Source organism: Ochotona curzoniae, unplaced genomic scaffold, assembly GCF_017591425.1.
Source record: "Ochotona curzoniae isolate NIBS_2020 unplaced genomic scaffold, NIBS_Ocur_1.0 contig_2321, whole genome shotgun sequence".
Lineage (NCBI taxonomy): Eukaryota > Metazoa > Chordata > Mammalia > Lagomorpha > Ochotonidae > Ochotona > Ochotona curzoniae.
Window position 1 is genome coordinate 7,466,760 of NW_024465421.1, and position 17,985 is coordinate 7,484,744.

The 17,985-nt window shown below is 58.1% G+C and overlaps 3 protein-coding genes across 6 annotated transcripts; all 3 read right to left on the reverse strand.

The window, feature by feature from the left end:
* Nucleotides 1-1,988: 1,988 nt before the first annotated feature.
* Nucleotides 1,989-4,313, reverse strand: MOSPD3 (motile sperm domain containing 3). Of its 4 annotated transcripts, none has more exons than XM_040973827.1 (6): nucleotides 4,166-4,313; nucleotides 3,556-3,823; nucleotides 3,321-3,396; nucleotides 2,889-3,118; nucleotides 2,254-2,451; nucleotides 1,989-2,131 (listed from the first exon to the last, which is right to left on the reverse strand). In XM_040973827.1, exons 2-6 carry the CDS (start codon nucleotides 3,758-3,760, stop codon nucleotides 2,100-2,102), a joined length of 741 nt encoding a protein of 246 aa, XP_040829761.1. In that variant the 5' UTR covers nucleotides 3,761-3,823; nucleotides 4,166-4,313; the 3' UTR covers nucleotides 1,989-2,099. The 4 variants fall into 4 exon arrangements, with proteins under 4 accessions (XP_040829761.1, XP_040829760.1, XP_040829763.1 ...); XM_040973826.1 differs by lacking the exon at nucleotides 4,166-4,313 and adding an exon at nucleotides 3,988-4,045; XM_040973829.1 differs by lacking the exon at nucleotides 4,166-4,313 and having other exon boundaries at nucleotides 2,254-2,418; nucleotides 2,889-3,088; nucleotides 3,556-3,950.
* A 935-nt stretch (nucleotides 4,314-5,248) lies between these two features.
* PCOLCE (procollagen C-endopeptidase enhancer) lies at nucleotides 5,249-9,669 on the reverse strand. The gene is made up of 9 exons (XM_040973830.1): nucleotides 9,575-9,669; nucleotides 8,577-8,685; nucleotides 7,994-8,252; nucleotides 7,002-7,126; nucleotides 6,552-6,688; nucleotides 6,071-6,354; nucleotides 5,878-5,946; nucleotides 5,597-5,767; nucleotides 5,249-5,493 (listed from the first exon to the last, which is right to left on the reverse strand). The coding sequence occupies exons 1-9, from the start codon at nucleotides 9,667-9,669 to the stop codon at nucleotides 5,357-5,359; spliced, it is 1,386 nt and encodes a 461-aa protein (XP_040829764.1). The 3' UTR covers nucleotides 5,249-5,356.
* A 1,128-nt stretch (nucleotides 9,670-10,797) lies between these two features.
* On the reverse strand, nucleotides 10,798-17,337 carry FBXO24 (F-box protein 24). The gene is made up of 10 exons (XM_040972896.1): nucleotides 17,267-17,337; nucleotides 16,848-16,946; nucleotides 16,583-16,766; nucleotides 15,482-15,720; nucleotides 15,059-15,293; nucleotides 14,252-14,410; nucleotides 13,867-13,988; nucleotides 13,513-13,644; nucleotides 11,529-11,699; nucleotides 10,798-11,330 (listed from the first exon to the last, which is right to left on the reverse strand). The coding sequence occupies exons 1-10, from the start codon at nucleotides 17,267-17,269 to the stop codon at nucleotides 10,968-10,970; spliced, it is 1,707 nt and encodes a 568-aa protein (XP_040828830.1). The 5' UTR covers nucleotides 17,270-17,337; the 3' UTR covers nucleotides 10,798-10,967.
* Between the last annotated feature and the right edge of the window lie 648 nt (nucleotides 17,338-17,985).

Sequence of the window (17,985 nt, forward strand, 5' to 3'; positions counted from 1 at the left end):
GGATGATATTTAAGTTTTTGGTCCTTGCCTCCGGGAGGGAGGCGGGGATGAAGCTCTTAGCTTCTTCCTGGCTGTGAACTTGGCTCAGCCCTGGCTGTTGGCAGTCATTTGGGGAGTGAACCAGCAGATCAAAGATCTCTCTTTTACTCTGTATGGTGTTCTTTGCTAGGTCATGTCGCATTCCTTAGGTACACCCTCACAGGCACCCAGGTGCTGTCCCACAACCTGGGAGGAAGAGCTTGTAGCGCCTAGGACCCTGGTGGGGGAGGAGTGTGGCAGCTGCCTCTAGGAGTCCAAAACCCTGCCTCGATTGTCCTGGCGAGTTTCCCATCTGATGCATAAGTTCAAAAATAAATTCTTGGGGTTGTGCTATGCTGCAGCTGGGGAAACCAACACCTTTGATGCTGGCATCCCATGCAGGCACCAGTTTGAATCCTGGCTGCTCCACTTCTGCTGCAGCTCTCTCTAACGCACCTGGGAGAGCAGCAGCAATAGGTCCAAGTATGTGGACCCCTGCATTCACTTGGGAGTCCCAGAAGCTCCTGGCTCTGATCTGGCCAAGCCCTGGCTGTTGTAGCCACCAAGAAAGTGAATCGACAGGTGGAAGATCTCTGTGCGTCTCTCCTTCTTTTTAAAAATAGCTTTAAAAAGTAAGGTCATTAAGAACTTCAAGACAGAAAACACAGAACATTAAGCCTCACAGTCCTGCTCTGAGCACATGTTCCTGTAAGACCACAGTGGCCATGCACCTGCTAGGTTGGTCCCTTGGGGGGACATCTCCCCTTAGGACTACACTGACCTGTCTCCTCCGCCTCCTGGGCACCAGTGCAGGCCCATCCTCTGCATTTTATCAGGGCCTGCTCAGGCCGTGGAGGAGGTCGTGAGGCCCCCAGAGCCAAGCTGGGACAACTGATTAACCACCCAAGATAGCGGACAGGAGCTGTCCTAACAACAGTATCTCGCGGATGCTTTGTCCCTTGTCAACAATCTGGAGAAAACCAGCAGACAGAATATCTGTCGGGCCCGGCGTGATAGCGAAGCAGTTAAAGTCCTCACCTTGAACACACTGGGATCCCATATGGGCACCGGTTCTAATCCCAGCAGCTCCACTTCCTACCCAGCTCTCTGCTTGTGGCCTGGAAAAGCAATCGAGGAAGGCCCAAAGCTTTGGGACCCTGCACCTGCCTGGGAGACCTGGAGGAGGTTCCTGGCTCCTGGCTTCGGATTGGTTCAGTTCCAGCAGTTGCAGCCACTTGGGGAGTGAATCAACAGATAGATCTTCCTCTCTGTCACTCCTCCTCTCTGTATATCTGCCTTTCCAGTAAAATAAACCTTAAAAAAAAATAGAACATCTGTCACTATGAGTTTCAAATCAATAAAAAATAAAATAAAAAATCAACTTGGGGCTAGCACTACGGCATAGTAGGTGAAATGCTACCTGTGATACTGGCATCCCATGCGAGTGCTGGTTCAAATTGTGGCTGTTCCACTTCCTATCCAGCTCCCTCCTTATGGCCTAGGAAAGCAGTGGAGGATGGCCCAAGGGCTTGGGTCCCTACACCTATGTAGCAGACCCCGGATTAGCTCCTAGTTTTGGCCTACCCCAACCCCAGCCTTTGTAGCTATTTGGGGGAGTGAACCAGCAGATGGAAGATCTGTCTCTCCTCCTCTTTTTCTATAACTCTGCATGTCAAAGAAATGTCTTTTTTTGTTTGTTTTTAAGTTACCTTGTCTCACAGGTTCTGTTAGAGGTAGAAGCAGAGCCTCAGGGAAACACACGAACTTGCTGGAAGGCTGGTATGCTGGACACAATACCAGGATTTACCAAGCTCCTGTCCAGCCTTTGTGGGCTCCCCTGTGGCAACAGGGCTGGGAGGCAAAGGAGAGGCTGTGCAGGCATAGGCTGTGGGCAAGTATCCTATAGCTCTCGCTGTAATTTTAGAAATTTATTTTATTCAACTTGGAAAAATGAATACAAATCGCTGGAATTTTTTTCCTTTTAGGAATGGAGGGAGAAGGCAGCCAGGGAGGAGGAAGAGGAGAGAGCCGAGGCAAGGTGGGAGCAACACAGTGGCTGTCTCCAGGCCCCACCTGGGGGCTCAGGTCCGGAGAAACACCATGGTGAGGAGGCCTGCAGGCGCCAGAAAAGGAAAGTAAGGTCAGCCCAGCAGCCTACCCCCAGGGCGCCCACCCTGAGGCACCCCATTCCCACCCCCATCCGTGCCCTGGTTACCACTCAGAGGACACGCTTACCCAAGACGTAGGCTGCCACCAGTTTCTGTCCCAGGGACACGTGCAGGACTTGGGGCAGCTGACTGCCAAGCTGGTCCTGCAGCGGGAGCAGCAGGAAGGCCACCGACACTAGGCCGGTGAGCAGGAAGAGTAGGAAGGAGCTGGTGGCCAGCTGCTGCCGGGGCGCTGGGGGACAAGGCTCCTCAGTGGCTGGCCGCCCTGCCCCAGGTGTCCCAGAGAGGAGGCTGACCACAGGGGGCCTCCTTCCCCACTGCCCCCACCAGGAGCACAACACCAAGGCAATGCCACCCTCTCCTGGGTCCACACAGCCCTCACCCCAGGGCCCTGGCTCTTTGTTCTCTTTTTGCCCTCATGACCATCTGCTGGGCAGCATGGCAGGCAGGGGCCGCTCTCTGCCTCCCAAACCTAGTGCACCACTGAGTCATTGCTTAACACTGAACTGAGCTGGAACCGGACAGGAAGTATTGCAATTAACTGAAGATCTGCCCCTCCACACACGAGCTGCAGTCTCTTCTCCCACCCCTAGCCTAAAATCTCAACTCCTAGGGCAAAAGACCTTGCAAGGAGACGTCATCTAACCCCATTAAGCTCCATCTCCAGACTCAACCTACTCCTTCCCCCATCTTTTCACTCACCCTCTGGGAAGGGTCTGGCCAGGGTGGCTGCTGTCCAGGCAGGAGGTCCCTGTTGGGGCGGCGGGTCAGGTGGTCCCTGAAGCTCCAGGGGCCGCGCCGGGGGTCTGAGAACGGAGGTGATGTCCTTGCGCCCCACCACTCGGCCATCAGACCCCTCCTCCGACAGCTCAATGCGGAAGCGGTCCTGCACGTCGTAGTGGCTGGGGATGGGGGCCACATGGCGGATCACACTGTTCCCGAGGCAGGAGCCAGGAGTGAGATGGGGCATCAGTCACGTGCATCCAGGTGTCCCCCTAAATCCCCCACCCCCAGCGTTTCCTTCAGGGACACGAACAGGTGACAGGACAAGATCTCAGAGCTAAAGCAACAGGTTGCAGTGACCCCTGCTTTTGGTCCACCTCTCCTCCGCACCCCACCCCCCCATTCACTCACATGTCAATGCAGGACTGAGCCTTCACGTAGCCTTCCGCGTCAAACACCGTGTATTTGGCAGGTGCTGTGCACAGGACTGGGTGGGGAGTTGATAGAAACACTAGTCCTGTCCACGAGGGGACACCTGAGCCCCCTCCGCCACTTTGGACGGCAGGACTCCCGGGGCTGACCCTCTGACCCCACTCAAGGCACACACAGCCCCCGGCCCCCTAACCCGAGGCTCGCATCCCCTCACCTCGGAAGCGAAGCGCAGTTCCTGTGGGGTTATACAGGGTCAGCAGCTGTCGGGGCCCGCTCCGCTGGTCAGCCCTGAACACTAGATCCGGGGGGAAGACGAGGACCGGAACCACGGGTCCCGAGGGAGGAGGGGCACTGCGGGACCCCCGCCCAGGGGCCCCTGCACCCACCAGCTCCTGGTCCTGGGGCGCCCCACGGCGCATGCAGGCTCTGGGCGGTCGGACATCCGAGGGCAGAACTCAGGGAACAGGGCCTGGAGTCCAGGGCTGGGGGTACGAGGGGCGACAGCGGTCACGATGAGATGGTGGGACAGGACCAGGACGGATGCCGCCGCCGCCTCGCAACCCCACTCGGTAGGGACCCCTCCCCCCAAATCTGTCCCTTTCCAGCCAGGTCCTCCCTTTAGATCCCGCTGGCCACGCCCACCCACCCTTAAACCTGCCCCTCGCCGCTTCCAATCCGGGCTTTCTCCTCAGGCCGGGTTCGCGGGTCCACCAAGTCCCGCCCACGGGCAGAGGCCCCGCCCCTTCCGGACGTCCCGGTGCGCCCTCCCCCTCTCTCCGGCCAGGTTCCGCCCGCCGCTGCAGCCACCTTCGGAACTGCCTTACAAACGCTTCCTGCTCTCCGAAACACCTTCGGCCCCGTCCGCTGCCTGAGCTTCCTCCATCGAACGGCCGGCCGTTTGTATTGTGGACGCTCATCTTGTAGTCATAGCCCCTGCCAATCAGAGGGGAGCCCCTACGAAGGCTGCCATCTTCCCCCCAGCTCCCTAGCTGCACTTCCGCCGTACAGCGTTTCCTATTGGCCAAACGACCTGGGTGCCGCCCGACACTGGGCGCTGATTGGTGCGGTTGAAGAGCGTACGAAACGCCTGCCTCCTGGCGCCGGTGATTGGCTTAGTTCCTTGATGCGTTGGCGGGGCGGAGCACGTCGGCCAAGCCAGGATCAAAACTGTCCGCTAGGTGGCAGGATCCGTCTGCCTCCCTCCAGGGTCTGTGCTGGCAGCAAGTTGGAGCCAGGAATGGAGCCAAGGTACTCCAATGTGCGATGTGAGCAACTTTTTAATTTACAAAGTTTTTTTTTTTTATTGTTTGTTTTTATTACACAGAGAGAGATCTTCCCTCTGCTTGTTCACTCCCCAGAGGGCTGCAACACCCAAGGCTGGGCCAGACTGAAGCCAGGAGCCAGGATTTTCTTCCAGGTGTCCCACGTTGATGCAGGGGCCCAGGTACTTGGGCTAGCTGCTTTCCCTGCCATGCAGCAGGCATTATAAAGGGATGTTGGTACCACGGGTGTTAGGCTAAATACAGCGCTACCCCCGGATGTGAGCATACAAGCCAGCAGACAAAATGCCCACTCCTTGCCAGGGCAGATGCCAGAAGCTCCCCTTGGGGTCTCCCACCTGTGTGACAGGGACCCACAGTTGCTACCCCTCCCGGGATGTACATCAGCAGAAAGCTGGAGGCAAGACTTGGTGGGTGGGAAGTGTCACAGGCTGACAGCTTATCCAGGGAGTGCCACTTGGTGAGTGACTGAGACGCACACTGAGGGAAGAGAACGTGGAGGCCTGGAGCAGAAGGGCGCTGGTAAGCAAACAGAAGGCACCTGTCTGCTGCTTGCACACCTGAATGAAAATCTATCCGCAAGGTGGCCTTTACCCTGAGAAAGAGAGCTCTGACAAAAAAAAAAAATTTTTTTTCTAGTTAAGAACCATTTATTCAGATCAGAAACACCACACGCCTTAGGGCCAGGTGTCCTTGGAGCTGGCCCCCGGAGTTTCAGACCTGGGACTGGGTGGGTTAGGAGGGGCACTTCCTCTTGCTCAGGTTGGTGAGTATCTGGTCCTGAGTGGGGCGGTAAAGGACCACAAAGCTGTCTGGAGGAAGGACGGGTCCATTGTTCTCGTCTACCTGACCCATCAGCAGGTAGCTGGCTCCTGGGGGAGGGGAGAGGGGACAGGATTGAGAGCTCATTTCCACACCTGTGTCACTTGAGAGTGGCTCAGCCTGCCCACTGCCCAGCGTATGCCTGTTTGTTACCTCTCTTCAGGGGGCGGCATTGCTTGCAGGGCACGAAAAACTTGAGGGAGGTGTCCGTGGGCGGAGAGGGCAGGTCCAGGCCACCGGTTTTATAAACGTTCATGAGACTGACTGTGACGGTGAGACCTTCGCCTGGGCCCCGAACGATGGACTTGACTGTTCCCGTCACAACTAGAGGAGGAAGGAGGTGGGAGATGAAGAGCCCGGAGGCCGGGGTGGATCTGGGACCAGAAGAGGGGAGATGGTTGAGGGAGCTGTGGAGGCGTGGATGGGCATCTTACCCAGGCTGCTGGTACAGAAGTTGCCCTGCAAGGTGCCTGTCCGCTGGCACTGTTTGGGGCAGGGGGCACCTAGGAGGGAGGGGTAGCTGTTTGTGGTAGGCCAGCACCTTGCAGCTCTGAGTCCCTCAGGCAAGACCAGCCTTTGACAGGAAGGAGGTACTGCCCCCCAGCCCCTACTCCTTCCTGTACTCACCAGGGCCAGTGGCAGTGGCCTTGGCCTGGAGTGGGGTCTCAGGCTTCTCTGTAGGCTGGACACGGGGTTTAGGGGGCGGCTTGACTTTGGGTCCAGTTCCCGTCTTAGGGCCTGGGTGGTCGAGGGGGTTACCCAGTCGTGCATTCTCTCCTGGGCCCTGGGCTGGCCCTGCTGATGCCGCACCCCTAGGTTGGATCTTGTAGAAGGCTGAGAAGCCGTCGGCGGTGACGCTGAGATCTGAGACGAACTGGACCAGGAGCTCGTTCCCCTCAGAGAAGATGGGGCTGCATGACCCAGCGGGAGGCATCAGGTAACCACTTCCATGCCCCACGGCCTTGCGGGCTAGCTACCCAACTTTGTACAGTCCCCCACTTGGCTCTCCAGGCAGACCCCAGCCAGAGTGGCCAGGGGCTGAGGCTCTGCCCACTGTCTCAGGCTCCGCCCTCTAGGAGACCCGGATCCACTGCCCTGCCCCTCTTACCCCGGGGTCGTGTCGCCGCAGAACTTCCCCAGCCTCTTGGCATCATCACTCACGGCTCCGTTGAAGATGCTGACCGAGTCGTAGCGACAGTAGGTGTCCGGCTCCAGGTCAAACTTCCCAAAGGTCAGCGCGATGACCTGGTGGCGGACGAGGCAGAGGCATCCTGGCACCCTGCACCCTTTCAGCCGCCCGACCTGGCCTTCCAGGATACCAGATCTTTTCCTTTACCCCACTGCTCAGGGGGAGCACACCTCCACCAGGGGGCCCTGTGTCTGTGCTCCGCAGCGAGGTTCCGGCTCACACTCTAGACACAGGTGCCCGCCCGCCCACTCCTTGGCACCACATAGGTTGCACCAAGCATGTGTACAAGTCAAGGCTGCGTTGGCTGCAGGTGGATGCCCCCCTCTCCCAAGTCCCCAAGGGGGTGAGAACCAGCAGAGGGGCAAGTACCTGGTCAGGGGGTGCAATAATGTGCCAGGAGCAGCTGACACCCGGCGGGTAATCGGACTCGGGCCAGTTGGGCGTGGTCAAAGTTCCCTGCGCCTTCTCCATGCGCCCCCCGCAAACCTGGTGTTCTGGGGAGGGGAGAGAGGAGCCGGGGTGGGGGGCGCTGGAGAGCTTGTGGCAGCTCAGGGAGAGCGCGCTAGGCCCGGATCAGCAAGTTCGAGTGTGTGGGTCTCGGGATGAGGGGTGGTCCAGAGGAAGGGGGAGGAAAGAGGAGGAGGGCAGGTTAGCAGAGGCGGCTGGTGGAGCGGGTGCCCCTGTGGGCAAGTGGGAGGAGGAGGCATTGGCTGGGCGCACTCCCTTCCGTGCCCCTCCCCGACTGACCACACCGCGCCTCTTTCCCCGGGAGATCCCATCCCCCCGGCCTGGCAGAGGATCCCCTTGGCAGGCTGGAGATCCCTCAGGCCCTCAGGTGCCCTCCACTTAGGGCTCTGTCCCAGAGGTCCCTTTGGGGAGGTCTCCGCCTGAAACATCTCAAGGAAGACTTCTGCCACCAGGAGGGGGTGATGGGACCGCAATCGGGAGCCCAGAGTTGGGCAAGGGGGGGCTCCGGGTTGGGGGAACTTAGTCCCCCACCCAGCCCTGGGGGTGCCCCCTCACACCCATCGGAGGGAGCCCGATTGCGGACGGGCCGGACAAATTACTCACCGTCCCAGTAACCCCAGGCCGCCCATTCCACCCGCGGGTCGGTGACCCATTTCCGCCTCGCGCCTGGGGGGGGGCCTGGAAGAGGGGGTGGGTGGGAGCGGGAGGGGGGAAGAAAAGACCGGGAGGAGGGACTGAAGGGGCAGTTAGTAAGGAGAAAGGGTAAGGGAGGCAGGGGGGACCCTAGACTGGGGCGCAAGGTGGGGTGTGAGGGTGGGGCTGGTTAGGGCTGGGCGGGGCCTGTGCCGGGAAAGGGGCCGGGCAGGGGCGGGCCGAGGGGCAGGAGGGCTCACCAGTGCCCGAGGTGGCCCGCCCGCTGTACCAGAGCAGGAAGCCTCGTCCTCCCGTGCCCTCATCTGCTGTCATCCTCAGGGTCACCTGGTTGCCCGGGGCGATTACAGGGGCAGGTCGGAAGGTCCCACAGAAGCGCCCAAGTCGCTGGCCTGAGGTCCCAGCCCCGGCAAAGATCTCCAGGGCATCATAGCGGCAGGAGGGGTGTAGCTCCAGGTCAAAGACTCTGAAGGACAGGGACACAGTCTGGCCCTCGGGGACCTGAAACAAGGGGACAGGGCAGAGAGCCCACAAAGTCAGGCTACGCAAACCTCCCCGCCCCCGCCCCCACCCCCACCCAGGGGTCTCTCCATTAGCAGTTTGAGGGCCAGCAGAGGACCTGGGCTCTGCATCCCTGGGCCCAACTGGAGACTCCAGGTCTCTGCAGAGAGGAGAGTGAGCAGCTAGGAGAGAAGTAGGGAGTGGAGAGTCAGGATGGGAGCTATGAGTCAGGAGCCCTGGGGGAGAGGACCCCGAGGGTACCCAGCAGAGGCATCAGGCCTTTCCCTGGGAGAAGGGGCAGTGGTGACCAGAGGGGTCTCTCACCGTGATTGTCCAGATGCATTCTTTATTGGGGGGGTAGAGATTGGGGAAACCCTCGCTTGCCACGTAACCTGAGTCCCCTGTCACATCGCCTCCGCACAGGAATACAGGTCTGGGGAACAGGAGGGGGCTTGTCAGGGGGTGCGGGTAATAGCGGAGAGACTGGGATGGGTAAGGATGGGTGGGGGGCAGGGGTCTGGAAAGAGAAAAGGCCAAAGGGATCTCAGGGTGCCATAGCCCCCTGGAGGGGATGGGGTAGAGAAGGTGCCAGCAGAGGGTAAAGGAAAAGCTGGACCACTCCGTCTTCCCTCTGGTCCCCCAGATCCCCACCCCCACGCAGGCAGGAATTCCCGGAATCCTCAGCCCCTCTTCCCCACGCTCCATCTCCACCCCGCCTCCTCCTGCATGGCAGTCGGGGACAGGAGCTGCCTAACCTAACCACTTCCAGATGTGGACACAGCAGCCACGAGGCGGGGTGGGGGAGGGCAGGGGAGGGGCAGCGAGGAGGGGAGCTGCTGACATGAGTAAGGACCTTCACAGAGAACCTGGAAACCAGCTTCCCCTCCTCCCCCAGCCTCTCAAGGTCCTGGAGCTGTTCCAGTCCACCCCTGGAGTCCCTGCCTCCCAAGTCTCCCCTCTTTCTGTCCCACCCCTCCCCCCCATGTCTCTAGTTGCTGGAATCCAGATGTCCAGCTATCAAGTAAGTTCAGGATCTTGGCTCACTTAGACTCCGTTGTGGTGGTGGTTTGCGGGGAGGGTGAGCCAGCTAGAGTCTGGGTAGAAGAGGAAACTTAAGAGGGCCAGAGGACCGAGGCTGGAAGGAGGGGAGCAGCAAGTAGCAGGCAAGGGTGGTCTTCAACAGGGACAGAGATCTTGGCAGGTGGGCTGGGGTGGCAGAGGGGATGTGTCAACCAGACCATCCTAGGCTGTCCACAGGCATGACCCACAGGAAGCAGAGACCAGAAGTTCCCCTAAGCTGTCTGCAAGAGGCTCAGACCTACCTGGTGTAGTTGGGGGTCTGGCCCCAGGTGAGAGGAAGCAGGGCCCAGGCTGTGAGGAGGGGCCCCAGGAAGGAGATTGTGGCAGCAGGCAACATGTTGGGGGGAGGGGAATAGTGCTGGGGTCCTCAGACGGAGCAGGCAGCAGCTGAGCTTGGCGGAGGAGGAGGAGGAGGTGGCGGCGCGGCAGCCGAGGCAACAGCAGCAGCAGGATAATCAGTGCCAGATGAGGCAGCCCCAGGCCGGCGTGTGGGCGTGGGGACTGGCCAGCGGGGCGGGCGGCAGGAAGGCGGGACAGTGGCAAGTCCAGGGGCCTCCCTAGGTCTAGGACACAGAAATGTTGGCCTAAGTAGGGGGTGGGGCAATGGAGGCCAGAGGGTGCATCCTGCAGCCTGGATCTGGGATGGTTCTCCCCCTTCCGGGGTGGTGGAGGCAGGCCTGAGCCACTCGGGAGCACAGCCCCTGGACCCTCAGGAGGAGTCTACAGCCCACCTGGACCCTTCCACCTCCTGCTTCTTCTCAAGACTGCCACCCCTAAGCAGTCCCATCTTTGCTGGCCACCCCTGTCCTGGCCTCTTTGCTACTTGACGGTTCTAGCACTTCTCTCTCCAGGCCTTGGCTTGCGGGAGACCTGGCCAGGGAGGAAAGATTCAGCTCCATCCTTTTCTCTCCCAATATCTGGAAGAACAGCGGAGCAGGGAGGCAGGTGATGTGGCTGAGGGAGGAAGAGGAGGAGGAATGAGAAAGGAAGTGGGGAGCAGGGTGGAGGGACATCCTTTCGGGAGAAAGAGAAGAAGGGGCAGACACCCCCGAGAAGGAAGGGAGACAGCTGGCAGCTTTTCTGGGGTCAACAGGATGTGGTCTCCTGAAGATGGTCCAGTAGACAGAGGACCATGGCCATGAGTCAGATAGTACATTCCAGAAAGTGAGGTTAGGACTTTTGAGTCCTGGGGTCTGGGGCGTGGGGGGCGGAGTGCGCAAGCATGCTGTGGGTATCAGGTGCCAGTTCACAGCAGTTCACAGTTGGGGCCCATGCTGCCCTCCCTCACCATTGAGCCAGGCATCACCCCCCACCACTGCTGCCTGTGATCCGTCCTCCCGCCCAGGCCCTGAGCTCCAAACTGGGCCTTGCTTCAGTCTTTTATTGTATTTGTCCATTAAATCTCTTGTTCATGATAGCTGGGTTAGGGGCCCCCTCCTGGGCAGCCCCCTGAACATTTTATCAAAGGGTTCTTTGCCATGTGTGGCCATCCCCTCCCTGTGACCCGCCCCCCCCATCCACTCGAAGCATTCATTACCACCAACTCCACATCTCCCTAGCCTGTGTCCCCTACCCGCCCCAGTGTAGGGGTGAGGCTGGGAGGGAGGGGTGAGGCTGGGAGGGAGGAGTCAGCTCTCAGGGGTTGTGGAGGTCTGGGCTGTCTCCTCCAGGCTCCATTTGCAGCATGTCCAAGGCCTCCCAGAAGAAATCCTTCTGAGCAGCCATCAAGGGCATCCAGCCCACTATCTCCTTCATCTTCTCCATGCGGTCCTGCATTGTCGGGCAGCTGTGGATCTGGCTGAGGTACTCCCTACAGGCCCGAGCTGCCCCACTGGGGTCCTGCGATGTGCAGGCCTCCGCAGGCTCTGGGGTCACTGCTGTTCCTGTGGTCCTGCTGGCCGGCAGGTCCCGGTAAGCAGGATGATGCTCCAGGTCGTGGCTGGTCAGCATGTACAGGCACTCCCTGGTGGAGCAGATGGAGCAGGCACACAACGGGACCTGGGACGGGCAGACGGGAGGGCGTGGCTGAGAGGGGCCTTGGAGGCCAGAACTGATCCTGCTTCCCTGGGCTTCCCCCAGCCCAGCCCAGCCCAGCCCAGCGCAGTGGGGCAAGAAAGCTGTGGTGAGGTAAGGGAAGACCAGTGGGGTAGGCTAAAGTAAGGGAAGTCCTGACAGGAACCTGACCCCAGCTCTGACCTTGACATGGAGCCTGACGAAGGAAGCACTCCCTTTGGGCCAGCCCGGAAGGCGTCCTCCAGCCCCACAGCCGCAGCCCAACAGCTCCTTGCTGAAGTCGGGGCTCTGGCTCAGCACCAGCGAGTGGTTGAGGCCGCACCACATGGCGATGGGGCATTGCAGATAACGCACCTGTGGGCACAGGGCCAGCCAGGGTCCCTGAACTGGGGTGGGCGTTGGGGGATGCTGGGTCGGAGAAGGGGGACTGAAAGGCTCAGGACAGGAGGACATCTAGATGGTGTGGGTTGGAAGGTGGCGGTGCAAAAACGGGAGCCGGTAACCCTCCCTGCTCTTACGGACTGGCCCTGCAGCGCCCCCCCATGGTTGGCGTTGGTGAGCTCCTAGCACTGGTTCCTCATCTTTGCTCCCCTTGCCTGAGGCTGGGGCCTGCTGTCTGCTTCAGCCCAGAGCTGGTCCAGTGGGGCACCTCACCCAGCCTCCCAGCATTGGGGGGCACACAGTCTTCCTCTTGCCTGTGCAGTTTTAGTCTAACCCCCACCCCTGCCCTGTCCCTATCTCCCTGCCACCATCCCCTCCCTTTACCTCTCTAGAGTTCTCAGTCATTCTCTTCCAAAGTGGCCCTTCTAGTTTGACACAAAAGCATTTTTTCTGACTCCTGCCGCATTCTACCCCTATTCTGAGAGCAGTAGAGCCAGTGCCATGGCCCTGTCTGGGGTTGACCACATTTTTCCTGCTGCCTCAGGCAGGCTTCCCAGGAGCCTCCTCGTGGTCTGGCATCTCTCCCTGCTGTGCCACTAACATGCTCTCCCCAAGGACACCTGACTGCCCAGCCGTTTACATCCCAGGCCCCTCCTGTACACACTCACTCCTCTTGCAACAACCGTCGCCACTTTAATGCTGAAGTCACACAGAAGTCATCTATGGCTGTTCCAGAAAAGAAAAAAAAATCAAATATTGACATCCCCCCAAAAATTTTTTTCGAAATCCTGGGGAAATCTCACCACCTGCTACTAACATCTTGTTTGAGAGGCTTTTGCTGTTGCCTAAACAAACAAATACACAGGTTGTGCATTTGCAAACAAAAGCAGGGTTGGACTGTGCACACCGTTTCCAGCTCACCTCATGTGGCATGATCATCTTTCATGTCGGGAAACACACTCTGACCGTCAGGCAGTCACTATTGGCCATCCGCCTTCCCAGTACAGCCTGACCCCCTGCTTTCCTGTCTGCTGGGAGGTGTGCATGGGGAGCACCTGCCCCACTCATCTCAGAGACCTCCTCTCCTCACTACCCTGGCCCACAGATGTTTGCTCCTTTCTCTCCAACTGTTGTCCGTTCCACCTTCCTCCTCCTTGGAATCTAAGCAGCAGCCAGTTACTTCTAAGCACCAAGCCGGAGTTTCATTCTCACTGCCGAAAATTCAAACTCATGCCCTTCCACTATGCCAAATAAAGAAAAAAAAAAAACACATGATGCCAACTCTTAGGTGTGTTGGTGTCCCCTCTTTCTTCCATAGCCACCCCTGTCTCCTCTAAGCCATGCCCACCTCTGCAGCTTCACACTCACTGCTTTCTTGCACTCTGTTTGAATCAGGCCAAGCCTTCCACAGTCCCACATTGTGCAAGCTTCGTCCCAGTCCCCACTGCCCACTGCATGGATTGCCTTTCCTTATGCCTGTCTGGATTCCCCCTGACCCCGGAGGCACTGTTGCAGCTTATCTCTTGGTTACCCTAGCTCATCCAAATCCCTGACTGCCCACCCTCTCGCTGAATTCTGACTGCACCTCACAGTGCTAGTCCTGGATGAGACAGGACCACGGGCATTGCAGGCTGACTGCCTAACTGTACTGGGGAGTGGGAACAGGTTCTCAGGAAACTGCTGAGGTGGACAGGCCCAGAGATTGGGGCATTGGAGAGGAGGGGTGGGGTGGGGTGGGGTGGAGATGTAAGTAGCAGGGTGCAAGGGCAGCTACTGACAATCTCACCTGTGTGGGTTCCCCCCGGTCCATTTTGTCCCCTGTCCCCAACTGCCCATAGCGGTTATTTCCCTGCATAAAGATTCGGCCAAATTCATCCACGAGGCCGAGATGATTATAGCCAAGAGCACAGAATAGGACCTAAGAGGAAGACAAAAAGGTGGCGGAGAGGGACACTTGATTCGCTGCAGAGCAACCAGGAACCCCAGAAGCTCCCAGCTGCTGACCTGCCACCCCCGGCTGGTCTTTGTTATGTGTTATCTTGTCCTATCCCTTCCTATGCCCTTCTCCCACCTGCCCCCTCCAGCATTGCTCTCCGAAGCCCCATCCCCTCTGACACACTCCATCCCTCTAGGATCTTACCTTGGCAGGCAGTGAGAGAGCGAGCGGCATCTGCTGGTCCAGTGGGTCAAAGGCTTGAAGGGTCCCAAAGAGGTCACGATACACCCCTGGGGTATGCACCTCAAAATACACTCCACCCTGGTCTGAAGGGTTGGGCATGCCCTCAGCTCAGTGGCTTTTGGGCACCCATTTCCTAGGGCTAAGTCCCCATCTGGGAAGAAAGTGGCAAGATCTAGGGAGTCTTCCCACCCAATAGGAAAGCATCAGTTATGCTGCCCATGAACCTGATCTTAGCTTCTCACTATGATGTCCCGAGAGCTCCCCAGCCCCCAGTTCTGGGGTGAGGAGTGTCAGCAGGTGGAGGAGGGTCTGTCCAGGGCTGAGACAAGTGAGGGGCTTCTCTTACCCGTGATGTAGAGGGTACTGCTTTGGTTGGAGGCCATGCAGGTCACACGCAGGTGAGGCAGGCAACGGGACACTTTCCTCAGGGTCAGCTGAACAGTGTAGGAGCGGGGCTGGTCCAGCTGGGTTTCGTTCACAACCAGAGAGTAGATCTTGCCTTCCTCTGGGGCGGAAAGTGGGGTGGGAGTGGAAGCAGTCAGTTACATGGGGGAGGAGAATTACCATGAGCCATATAACCATTTGCAGAGACTGCCTAAGCCAGGGATGGAACGTTGCTGCTCTAGAGAAGGACTGGAGGAAGAAGAAAGGCGAAAGGAAATGAAGAAATGAAGTGAGAGTAACTTCCAGTCTCCCAGACCGCAATGCCTGGAATGCGCAGGAGAGCTTCAGCATGAGGGAACAGCCCATGGTCAGTGTGGGCAGAAACAGAAAGTCTGGGGATTTGGGGTCATGCTGGGTCATTCAAAAGTTCAGGGGATCTCAAATTTGAGGGTGTAGTCAAGTGTAGATGACACTGGGAAAGTGGTGAGGGGGCAAGTTTGGGGTACAAAGTGAGGTACTTTGCAAGGGATGTTGGTGGGATTAGAATGTTAAAATGCAGGCATGCATCACAGCAATGTTGTTTTTGTCTAGCTGGCAGCAGGGCCCTTTGTGTGCAGTGCAATGCAATGCAGAGTCCTAGCCTAGGAGACAGGATGGAAGATGGGAAGAGGCAGCCTGGGAAGTCTTTGTTTCTCCCCCATCCACCATACAGTAGGTCCTGAAGAAACTGCAGCAAACAACTAGGCAAATCACTCTTTTCAGGTCACACCTGTGAGGAGCAGCAGTGCCCGATGGGTCTCCTGCCCGACCAGGACAATCTGTTTGAAGCTCATGGAGTGGTGGAAGGTCATCTTGAAGACTCGCTGCCCGCTGGACTGCAGGTAGACCTCCACACAGTCACAGGCCCGGCCACTGGTTGTCCCAACCACTGCCGGCTGCTCCCGCGTGGCCAGGACATAGAGGTATTTCCGGTACATGGTGTCACATCTTGGGTCTGAGGCAAACTGTAAGGGAGGGTGTGAAGGTGTTGGGGATCCAGGGCCTCAGGAGGGGGTGAGGTTGGGGTTACAGGGCAGGGACATGAGAATTTGTTTACTTGTTCCTGGGGGGAAACTTGTAGGGAATGCTAAGCCCTGGAGGAGTGCGAGTGGGGATGGGATGGCTTTGGTTTTGTCACCAGCATTCTACTCACATCCTTGGCTCCACGACACAACACAACATAGCGGCAGGCTCGCTTCCACTGGATTTGGCCAAGGGTGGAGGAGACGAGGGCATTTTTGAGAAAGAAGAGGGTCCCCACGTAGTCAAGAATGAAGACGTGGTCCTTGGTGGGCAGGAAGCGGCGGTAGCCATGGGCCAGCAAAGGAGCCACACTCTTATTGAGACATCGGCGGCGGCCTCCAAAGGCCTGGAAATACAGGCCCTTTGTGTCTGGAGAAGGGAAGGAGATGGAAGGTTCAAGGGGCCCCAGGGAACACATTGGAGAAGAGGTAGAGTTTGGGCAAGCTGGGTTTCCCATACACTTCCTCCTCTCCAGGGCCTGGGAGCAGGCCCCCTCCCAAGGGAGATGTGGATGTTTGAGAGTCTAGCTTATGCCTCAACCTCAGCTCTCTGTGCCATCACAGCCCAGGGCAGATGCTTCTCAGTGGGCACGTCTTTGCAAGACCAACCTTGCATGAGTAACATCAAGGGGAAATGGATAAAAGCATGGAAAGAAGCAGATGGAGGATGGGAAGGGAATAGCTGAGAAGGGCTAATTACCCTCCCTCACCCTCTGCTCTGGATCTGCTTTCTGGACCCATCTCTCCTCATCTGTGCATGAAAATAAGACACTGGATAAGTGGCTCCCTTGGACGGCTAGGGGTGCAGCTTGGGTCCCCAACTGGAGGACTGTTTGCCCCAAGTAGGGATGATGTTCCTAGCATCCAGCAGGGAGAAGCTAAATATGATGTTAGACCACCCCTAGAAAGCACAGCACAGTGGAGGATGATTTGGTCCAAAATGCTGGTGGTGGTTGGTCCAAAATGCAGGCCGAGGGCTGCTGCTTTGGAGGAGGGAAAATCTCAGGATTGGGGTGGGAGTAGGATCCAGAGGGACACCTAGCAGTGATGCTACTGATGAGTCTGTGGGTAAATCTGTCAGAGACAGTGCAGTAGGGCATGGGGGCCAAGAGGGGTTTGTGTGACTCAGACAAGTCTCTCCTGGAGAGAAGGAAGGCTCGCTGGGATGTGGGGGTAGAGAGGAGCAGGGATGGCCCGGTACGGACAGATGGGGGCAAGGATGGGAGATGTACAGTTAAGAATGGCGGCTCTCTTCCATGGCCGGACCCCAGAACCCTGCTCTCGGAGACGGGGGCTCAGCTTGCGGCAGACACGTTTCCACACGCCCTCGGTGTCGCACACTTCGTGGAAGTAGTGGCAGGTCCGGCCGAGGGCCACTACGTCTCTGACTGGCAGGAAAGAGATGATATGCTCCACCTGGAGGCCGGGGGAAGACGCAGGGGTCACGGGCGGCCCCTTGGTGGCCTGGTCCCCTGGTCCTCCTCCCTCAGTACTCACCAGCTCTGGGGGGAACAACTGAACAGAAACAGTGGTCCTACGTCCCTTCTTCTCCTCACCCCCAGGCTCGGGGCCACAGGAAGGGCAGCTCCGCTTTACCTGCCCAGAGAGAAGGGAGCAACATGGGGTTTTAGAAGGTTCACCCATTTCTTTCTCTCTTCTACCCCTCTTTGTTCATCTGTTCCCAGCTCTCCACAGGTGCACATGACTTTTCATCCCCCCTCTCGCTGCCCTTCCCTGGCCTGGCCACCCTCTCACCCTGATCCCCTCCTCCCATCCACACAGCCCAATGAATGTGGGCAGTTGGCTTCTCCTCACCATCCTGACTGCCCCCTCCCTGTTCCTGCCCTCATCTCTCTGGGCCCATGGGCCCCCTGTTCGCAGCTCCCCTGGCCCCGTCCCTGCTGCTTTTCCCACACCATGTCCCCTGCCTGGGCTTGGGGGACTTTTAGGGCCCCTCTGCATCCAAGGCCCCTCCCTCATGGAGTCTGGGACAGACAAACCTCTCTGTGACCTCACCACCCAGCCACTGTGACCTGTACTCTTGCCCTGGCTCTGGACTTAAATTAGCTTCTGGGATCCTACTCAGATCTGGCCACAGGACAAGGGAAGCGTATGTTGCTATCATGGGCAGGTGAGGAACCTACAGGAGGACTTTCCCACTTGAGGCCCTTGCGACCCCAATGCTGCAGACAAACACGGCTCCATCCCTGATGTCCGAGCAGGCTGGGGCCTCTGGATGATGCGGGCCATGGCCCACCCAGCACCTGGGAGCATGCACTGGAGGCGAGCGGTAGCAATTCAGCACAATGTCTGTGCCATCTCAGGAAATAAGCATCCTAAAGCAGACTGCTTTCTTGGCGTGGCCACTGCATGTGTGAAGACAGCCTAGTAAGGAAGAATAAATGATTACTCGGCTTGGCATCTTAGGACATCTCCAAGTCTGCTTTCTTTTAAAAAATATAGATTTAATTTTAAATTTAAAAATATTTTTATATTAAAGATATATTTTTATTGGAAAGGCAGATCAGGAGAGAAGGAGAGACTGTTCTTCTGTCTGCTGGTTCACTCCCCAAATGGCTGCAAAAGCCTGAACTGAGCTGGTCTGAAGCCAGGAGCCAGGAGCTTCTTCCTTGGT

What these genes read in the sequence shown, in the direction of transcription:
- MOSPD3 (XM_040973827.1), bottom strand. Translation starts at nt 3,760, where the DNA reads ATGCGCCGTGGGGCGCCCCAGGACCAGGAGCTGGTGGGTGCAGGGGCC. An exon ending in AACTGCGCTTCGCTTCCGAG is followed by an intron (nt 3,397 to 3,555) that starts GTGAGGGGATGC and finishes CTCCCCACCCAG; the next exon opens with TCCTGTGCACAGCACCTGCC. An exon ending in GGTGGCAGCCTACGTCTTGG is followed by an intron (nt 2,132 to 2,253) that starts GTAAGCGTGTCC and finishes TGGCGCCTGCAG; the next exon opens with GCCTCCTCACCATGGTGTTT.
- FBXO24 (XM_040972896.1), bottom strand. An exon ending in CTCTCTCACTGCCTGCCAAG is followed by an intron (nt 13,645 to 13,866) that starts GTAAGATCCTAG and finishes TCTTCCTCTTAG; the next exon opens with GTCCTATTCTGTGCTCTTGG. An exon ending in TCGTCAGGCTCCATGTCAAG is followed by an intron (nt 11,331 to 11,528) that starts GTCAGAGCTGGG and finishes TGCCCGTCCCAG; the next exon opens with GTCCCGTTGTGTGCCTGCTC.
- PCOLCE (XM_040973830.1), bottom strand. Translation starts at nt 9,669, where the DNA reads ATGTTGCCTGCTGCCACAATCTCCTTCCTGGGGCCCCTCCTCACAGCC. An exon ending in AATGCATCTGGACAATCACG is followed by an intron (nt 8,253 to 8,576) that starts GTGAGAGACCCC and finishes CCCTTGTTTCAG; the next exon opens with GTCCCCGAGGGCCAGACTGT. An exon ending in TTATTGCACCCCCTGACCAG is followed by an intron (nt 6,689 to 7,001) that starts GTACTTGCCCCT and finishes GTCCGCCACCAG; the next exon opens with GTCATCGCGCTGACCTTTGG.